Source organism: Cajanus cajan, chromosome 9 (assembly GCF_000230855.2).
Source record: "Cajanus cajan strain Asha chromosome 9, NIPB_CcT2T_4, whole genome shotgun sequence".
Lineage (NCBI taxonomy): Eukaryota > Viridiplantae > Streptophyta > Magnoliopsida > Fabales > Fabaceae > Cajanus > Cajanus cajan.
In genome coordinates, this window is record NC_138525.1 from 9,133,063 (window position 1) to 9,142,448 (window position 9,386).

At 38.9% G+C, this 9,386-nt stretch overlaps 1 protein-coding gene across 1 annotated transcript; it reads right to left on the reverse strand.

Annotated features, from left to right (window-relative positions):
* Positions 1–2,936: 2,936 nt before the first annotated feature.
* On the reverse strand, positions 2,937–3,770 carry LOC145951921 (uncharacterized). Its single transcript, XM_083064111.1, has 2 exons — positions 3,708–3,770; positions 2,937–3,581 (listed from the first exon to the last, which is right to left on the reverse strand). Exons 1-2 carry the CDS (start codon positions 3,768–3,770, stop codon positions 2,937–2,939), a joined length of 708 nt encoding a protein of 235 aa, XP_082920237.1.
* Positions 3,771–9,386: the final 5,616 nt, after the last annotated feature.

Consider the following 9,386-nt stretch of genomic DNA (forward strand, 5'->3'; position numbering starts at 1 on the left):
TACATAATTCCACATCACATACACATCACATACACAACAGATAAGCCCAACAAAATGAAGGTTTACACACCCCTCAAGCAATTCACATCAAGATCATCCATTCTTAACGAGTAATATAGCAATAATATTCATAAATTATAATAATCAATAAGATAATCAATTTAATATAACAGTGAAACTCATAATTATTCCAAATTCTAGTTCACAGCATTTATGATTTCTTCTTTCTTCCCAGATCATTATTCCTACAATTTGGCATATCTATAGACCTCAACACAGAATTTCAATAGAACTAATGATTCTTCAAATAAAATAATTATAAAATCATAATCCTAAGAAATTCTTCCTCTACCCAATTCCCTCATGTACTCTACATATAAATAATCCCCTTTTCCCCCGTACCTGGATGAATAGTAACTTGAGCAGAACCTCCTCTTCTTTTTCCTTAAACGGTAGTCAAAATTCGGGCAGAACCTTCTCTTCTCTCCTTAAATCGGGACCGGAACTAGGGTAGAACCTCCACCCCTAAGCTCCTTCCATCAACAGCAGGAAGTAGAGAGAGAAAGAAAAGAGAGAAGGGAGAGAAGATGAGAGGTGTGAGGATTTGAGAGGGAGGAGGGGCCTTTTTATAGGCATTTTCGCGGACCTATCCGGAACGGCCGTTCTGAAAAGTGGAACGCCCGTTCTGGACCCTTCAAATCTACGCAAAATTTTCAACTGGAACGGCCTGTTCTAAAATCAGAACGGCCCGTTCCAAAACCCAGCAGAACGCCCCGTTCTCCTTCTGGAACGGCCCGTTCTGCAAGGAGAACGCCCCGTTCTCCTTCTGGAATGGCCCGTTCTGCAAGGAGAACGCCCCGTTCTCCTTTGGAGAACGGCCCGTTCTGGGCCCGTTCTGGACATCCCAAAAATACACAATTTTATCATTTGGAACGGCCCGTTCCACATTTGGAACGGCCTGTTCCAGAAACCAAAAATACCCAAAAACTTTAACAAAATTACGAGAATGCCATTAATAATAAGTTTACAAAAATACCCTCATTCCTCTATTAAAATTACGAAAATACCATTACTAAATACGAAAATGCCATTAATACAAAAATACTCTTTATAAAAAATTGGGGTGTTACAATTCTTCCCTCCTTTTAGAAATTTCGTCCTCGAAATTTTGCAATGGTAAATTCTTCGCTTCTTACTTCTAATTCTTATGCAACCTCACTACCTACAACTCTATTCATTTTACCAAGGAAATCTAAGGGTAAGACAAGTAAATTTTAAGGAATCTAAATCAATCTCTTAAATGTCTCAAACAAACCTATAATTAAGGTCTATCCATTCACCATCTTACTTCCAAAATGAGACGTCTAATTGCTACAAAATTTGTAAAGATTTCTTGTATACTAAACACGAGTATATGATTTCTTTTCTCTTCACCTTAGGTCACTACACTTCCGCTGCGCAACTCTGATACATCTTAGTAGTTCGTAAATATATTTCAAGAACACTCGTATGTCTTTACTCTAAAATCATCTTTCTTAATTCAAGGTTACTAAACACCCAAATTGGTTCTTGCTCCTCAAAACAACATTGATTTATACTCAGAATTGGTTATCTATACTTCTACCAATCTTCTCCACTTGGTTCTAAGAAAGGATCTGACTCCTAAGCTTCTCTAATCTCATCCATTAATTCACTAGTTACTTTCAGCATAATCCATTCAATGCTTCTAAGGGTAATCTCACTCATCTAGCATAAGTCTCTAAATTCTTCAATCAAATCCAACCATTAAATCATTAAAATGATATATCAGAGGTCATCATAATCGAGGTATCTGCTACAATATTGGTTTTACTTCTATGGTTATCTCTAAAGATCAAGTACCTAAGTGTAAGTTCACTAGGTATACATATCAGATCACTAATTTCACCACTCCATCTACACCCAAGTCAAATTCTTATCCATCACCTTATCCTATAATCTCATATCTTGTTATCAAATGAATCAACTAATTATGCTTCTCCAATTTCTTTCAACGATCCACTTAGTATTCGAGTCATACCTAGTTTTACACTATTAAGAGTAATCTCATAAGTCAAACTTAAATCCCTAATTTGAATTTCTAATCATAAAGGAAAAATAAATATAAAGATTTCCTACTCAAAATATCGGTTACCACAATGACTTTACTCAAATAACAACTAAGTTTGAAATATTAGTCCTCTTAGAAGTTTAAACTTAACTTAACTCTTTCAGTCAACAAATAATTAAGGCTCTAACGATCAATAAATACCTCAAGCTTATAATTATATAGGCAATGTCTCTAAATATTACAACCGTTAACTTAAAATCTTAAGTAAGGTAATTCCTATGATGAGTTTTCAGTTGCCTAGAATCACAAGCCACTATCTTTCCTTCTTGCATCAACACTCCACTCAAACTTATTTTAGAAGCATCACAATAAACCACAAAAGTCAAGCAATACTAAAACAGGTGTACTAGTCAACTTTTCCTCAAGGGCCCGGTAAACTATCCTTGCATTTACTATCCTATACAAACACAACTCCTTTCGTAGTCAAACTTGTCAAGGTAATGCTAACTTGGAGAATCCCTCTATGAATTTTCTATAGTATTCAGCCAATCCAAGGAAGCTACTAATTTCACTAGTTAACTTATAGGCAAACAAATTAGGTCAACCATGAATTCTCTACCATCAATAGTCAAGGGACACTTTGGACAGACATCAGAAGTGATCACTGAACCATTAGTGGGTGTCTCTACTATTAGTTCAAAAGACAAGGAAAAAAAAATAGGTAATTTAGACAAACACGTGATATAGAAGAGTGAGTCGCACCAGTCATATAAAACGATTAGAGGGGTTCCATTGATGAAACACATACCCTGGATGAAATCTGTGGATTAAGTAGCTTCAACACCACTCAAGGCAAATACTCTTCCTGTGGCTCTAGGCTTTCAACCTCTGTTATTTCTTTCTTATTCTTGGGGCACTCCCGAGCTTTGTGTCCCTTCTCGTAACAGTTGTAACATGTTATCACTCTTGGTACCCAACACTCATATGCCTTATGACCTGGCTTCCCACAGTTGAAGCAATTATCGCGTGGAACAGAACCCTCACTCCCCCCTTTTGATGTTTGTCCAACCATTGGAGATTGACTCTTTCGTTGCATCGAATCTTGATTATTCACCTTAGAACTTGAATTCCCAGTAGACTTGGTGTAAGGTTTACTTTTACCTAAAGCACTAGAATTTGTGGTACGCATAGGACCTCCAGCTCCCTTGTAATAGTCAGCACGTGCACGATTGTCACGGTCGTAAATTCTACTCTTGTTGACAAGAGTCGGGTAGTGATAAATTTCTTGATAATTGATTGCTGTTTTTATCTCAGGGCGAAGGCCATTCACGAACTTAATACACTTAGCCCTTTCGCCATCCTCACCATGGTAATGAGTACAGTAGCGAACCAAGGCATCAAATTTTGCAGCATACTCTGCAACTGTGTCATTCCCTTGCTTTAGTTCAAGAAATTCAACTTCCTTCTGGCTTCTTACATCATCCGGGAAATACTTCTCAAGAAAAACCCTCTTGAAGTTGTCCCAATTCAATTGCATTTCTCCATTAATCATCCTTTGAAGTGCTCCTTCCCACCAAAAATGGGCATCAGCAGTCAACATGAAGGTAGCCAACCTCACTTTCTGAGTGAAAGGACACTCCATGGCATTGAAAATCTTTTCGATTTCCCTTAGCCAATTCATCGCAACATCTGGGTCATATCCTCCTTGGAAAGTAGGTGGATTATTTCGTTGAAATCGCTCTAACCAATTAGGAGCGATTTCAGTCCTATAGTTGTTACTTACAGCTTATGCTAATGCTTGAAGAGCATCAGCAATTGCACGATCATTCCTACCAGCCATAATCTAAGAAAATAGTACACAATCAAATAAACAACAGACATAAGGAATTATCATACTAGCATTAGTGTACTAACATTTCACAAAATACCTTAACCATTCCAAACTCACTTTTTTTTTCCACCTTAAACTCATATTCAAGCTTTCCAAAACAGCTCACAAAGGACTTAGAATAAAATTTACATACTACCTAAACCATAAAGTTAACATGCAAGCACCAATACTCAAGGAACATTCCAATCTCTCATCAAAATATCAAAACTCCAATTCTCAAATACAACCACCTTTGATTCAATTGCTTACTACTATAGATTCCTAAATTCCATTAACCGTAAACTCTTAAATCATCCAAATCTAAGGTCTTTTTACTTAAAAAAATATCAAACAAATAAGAAATTATGAAAAGATCAATCAAAAATAGCATCATCAAGTTATATCATGTCTATCAGACAAATCTTGAGAATACAATGCACACAAATAAATAAATAAGAACATAATTAATCATCTCATTAGCACATCAATCAACTCATCACATTATTAATCTACCAAACAAGCATAGTAGACTCATTACTCACGGCCGATTGGATCGGCCCGCTCTGATACCACTAAATGTGACACCCTTACTACCCCAACACATATATTAAAAAAAATTATAATACATTTAAGAAGGTTAAATTTTCTAAGTTGGTAAAAGGGTTCACATAAAAAAATTCGACAATCACATTAATAGAGATATAAAACATAAAACACAAGAGTTTTACAAATTGTTTTCAAAACAATATTACAGTGCCAAATACACATAAATATTTCATCCTAGAAATCCTCTGCCCCGATGTTACACTATCAGAGCATTCCCAGAATTTTAACTGTTGGCATCCTAGAAGCCACTCGTAGCTGGATCTTCTTCTCCTAAAATATCCACAGTTTATACGGTGAGAAAAGAAAATATCTATATGCAAAGTACATACAAACACATCACAATATAATCTCATAATAACTCATTATTTAATAAAATATTCATAAGCATTTATCTATCTATATATATATATATGTGTGTGTGTGTGTGTATCATAATTTATCAATCATTCATCATATTCACATCTCAATTCACAATTACATCAATCCATCACAATCCACTTGAACATTACAATTCATTCATTATCCACACAAATTTCACTATGTCAAGGTCACGCTACCCTTTTTCCAACCTAGGGCCGTGCTCACCCCTGACATAACACTGTGCCAAGGTCACGCTACCCTTTTTAGTAGCCTAGGGTCGTGCTCACCCCTGACATAATACTGTGCCAAGGTCACGCTACCCATCAGCTTAGGGTCGTGCTCACCCCTGGTCATCAGTACCATAATCACATCTCATTCACATCTCAATCACATTCCACACTTCTCATTTCATAACTCAAATTCACATCACGTACATAATTCCACATCACATACACATCACATACACAACAGATAAGCCCAACAAAATGAAGGTTTACACACCCCTCAAGCAATTCACATCAAGATCATCCATTCTTAACGAGTAATATAGCAATAATATTCATAAATTATAATAATCAATAAGATAATCAATTTAATATAACAGTGAAACTCATAATTATTCCAAATTCTAGTTCACAGCATTTATGATTTCTTCTTTCTTCCCAGATCATTATTCCTACAATTTGGCATATCTATAGACCTCAACACAGAATTTCAATAGAACTAATGATTCTTCAAATAAAATAATTATAAAATCATAATCCTAAGAAATTCTTCCTCTACCCAATTCCCTCATGTACTCTACATATAAATAATCCCCTTTTCCCCCGTACCTGGATGAATAGTAACTTGAGCAGAACCTCCTCTTCTTTTTCCTTAAACGGTAGTCAAAATTCGGGCAGAACCTTCTCTTCTCTCTCCTTAAATCGGGACCGGAACTAGGGTAGAACCTCCACCCCTAAGCTCCTTCCATCAACAGCAGGAAGTAGAGAGAGAAAGAAAAGAGAGAAGGGAGAGAAGATGAGAGGTGTGAGGATTTGAGAGGGAGGAGGGGCCTTTTTATAGGCATTTTCGCGGACCTATCCGGAACGGCCGTTCTGAAAAGTGGAACGCCCGTTCTGGACCCTTCAAATCTACGCAAAATTTTCAACTGGAACGGCCTGTTCTAAAATCAGAACGGCCCGTTCCAAAACCCAGCAGAACGCCCCGTTCTCCTTCTGGAACGGCCCGTTCTGCAAGGAGAACGCCCCGTTCTCCTTCTGGAACGGCCCGTTCTGCAAGGAGAACACCCCGTTCTCCTTTGGAGAACGGCCCGTTCTGGGCCCGTTCTGGACATCCCAAAAATACACAATTTTATCATTTGGAACGGCCCGTTCCACATTTGGAACGGCCCGTTCCAGAAACCAAAAATACCCAAAAACTTTAACAAAATTACGAGAATGCCATTAATAATAAGTTTACAAAAATACCCTCATTCCTCTATTAAAATTACGAAAATACCATTACTAAATACGAAAATGCCATTAATACAAAAATACTCTTTATAAAAAATTGGGGTGTTACATAAGACGTCATTTGGACGTCATTGGACACTTTTCCACATAGTTTTAACCCTCTCCTTGAGTATTCTGGGGTTTTTGAGCAGTGTTCTGCCCTAGAATTCACTCCGAGAGTTGATCCGACTAAGTTCTTGAGTTCTGAGCATTTTGCTTGAGTCTCGAACTAAGTCGAAGGGAAATCTTTCGATTTCCATAGTAAAAATTTTATTTTAGGGAAGGAGCGAGCGAGCTTGTAGAGCGAGGGAGCGCCAAAAAGCCTCCTAGACTTCAGTAAGATATATAAAAGCACGCTTCAAGAGGTTTCTTCTCTAAAAAAAACCCTTCTTTTACTGCTTTCTGGTTGTGCATGTTTATATTCTTCATCATGTAGATATTTAATTTATAATCGCTTATAATAAATAGGGGTAATTTAGTAATTTTACACTGTTATTTGTAAAATAATCCGTCATAGGGAACCCTAATGGGGCGCTGTGGGGGTGCTAACACCTTCCCCGCACGTAACCGACTCCCTTACCCAACTCTGGTTGTAATGGCCAAAGTTGATTTTTGAATCAATTGCCTTATCTCTTTTTCCAATGTTTTGAGTAAAACATTAGTGGCGACTCCAAAGAACCCTACTTTTTGCGAAAACCATTAATCCGTGGAGGGTCCCGTTTGGGATTAACATGGATTAATGAGTCATTTAATAAAATTGTTAGTTCGACAAGGTCTCAGTTTGAGAATAAGTCGTTCTAGCAATCCACCACTTTTCAAAATTCAAAACGAGTCTAACCATCGTCGCGATTGCCAAGGCCCGTTTCGGCCGGTGGCGACAGATGGCGACTCCACTGGGGAATCTTCGAGAGTCAGTCCCATTTAGTGATGGATTATTTTTAAAAAATAAATAGTTTAAAATTACTTCATTACCCCTTACTTGTATGATAACATGTTTTACTTATTTGGCTTTAATAACTGTTGTTTGTTTAATTTCTGCAAAATTGTTTGAAATATAAATTGCACACAAACCTTTGCACACAACAGTTCCCTCTATACCTGGGGGCATGAGTGGTAAGCCATAAGGAGTGGACGTTAGTACGGCCGGTTGTCGAATGGGTCTATAGGTACCCGTAGACCGTTGTCGGAAAGCATCACTCAAGGTGATAACCATGAACTCAAGTCCGACAGTGCGTTGGAGCTTTCCATCGACTTATGACAAGAGGAATTGGGTCCCTATAATGGGGGCACCTTGGGGGCCTTGGACTGGTGAGAACAGTTAGAACCACCTTGAATATGCACTTTTCTGCAGGATACCCCTACCTCGTGATTCGCTCGTGACTGTTCGTGGATGAGTGAATTGTTTGTGCATTGATTATGTGAAATTGTATGAGCATACATTTGCATTCTTTAAACACACAACATTTCTATTAAAATAAGAATAAATAGAAATAAGAATCTTCCATTACATGGTGTTAACATCTACCTTCATCACATTCATATAGGTAGTTTCCCTTTTCACCCAAAAATACAAAAAACAAGAAAAATATATATTTATCCCAAACCAAGCAATATCATGCATCATCTTAGGAAATCCCGAAAACATGATAATGCTTAGTTTAATAAACACTATGCATGCATATTCATCGCCATCATCTCATATCATGCATTTTATTGTAGATTATGGAGGGATCTAGGGGAATGCAAGGGCAGTTGAAGAAAGTGGACTTCTTATTGTACCGTGCCGAGAGGTTGGATCACCTCTGTACCTTGATGCCACGAGAGGCTCGTTTGGAGTTCGAAAAATCTTATGGACGAGTTCTCGACTTGATGAAGATTTGTGTGGATCCAACCTTTCTGAGAGCCTTGGTCCATTTTTGGAGTCTCGATCTGCATTGTTTCGAGTTCCCCCAGTTTGACTTAGTTCCTACTCTCGAGGAGTACGAACTCATGCTTCGATGGCCTAAATCAGCAGGGGTTTATATTTTTCATGGAAATCATGTGGCCGTAGAGAGGGTCGCAACTCAAGTCAAACTGCCATCATGATCATCCGCTTTAGTGGGGAACGGCAGTATCAGAGGTTGGAAGCTCGCAATGATTGAAGACCACCTTTCTTCCTTGGCTGGTGAGGGAGATTGGTTAGCTTTCAACAAGACTCTAGTGTTAGCCGTGTTTGGGACGATCGTATTCCCCTTTCACGCTAACACAGTGGACCATGCTGCTATGGACGCTTTCTTCGCTTGGGACGTACATATGAAGAGTCCCGTGCCTGCCATTCTTGCCGACACCTTGCTTTCTGTCAATCTATCTCAGCAGAAGCAAGGGAAAACTATCCGATGCTGCACCTCCTTTTTGTATGTGTGGGGCATCACACACTTCTATGCCTCTAGTCATATGGGGACCTTGCCCGATCCTTTGAGGAGTTTTTCGAAGATCCCCGTACGCCGCCGATATGCTTCCGAGTGGAAGGAAGAGATGGAACAGTGGAATATTGAGCACTTCACGTGGGTTTGCCCTTGGTTCCGTCCGAGCAATGTATTGACAAGATGCGGCAATTATCCAAGCATACCGTTGATGGGCCTCAGAGGTTGCATAGCTTATTCACCCAGATTGGCTATGAGGCAACTCATGAGGACTCAAATTGTTCCTACCAAAGAGGAGCTTGGAGGGTTGTGTTTCTCCTTTGACTCCGAGCATCAAAGGGATATGCACGCTGTCATTAGAGCGTGGGAGAAACCAATCTATGAGGGAGATCGAGAGCTTGGAAAGCCTCGGGTATCCGCCTCCACCGACTACGAGATATGGAGGGGCGAGAGAGGGGTGTCCCAACCATCCACCTCTTGCGCAACCGCAACCACAAGGAGGTTAATGCAAGAACAAGTCGACGCCTTGACCAAGAAGCTGGAAATCATGGGAGCTCAGATGAGAG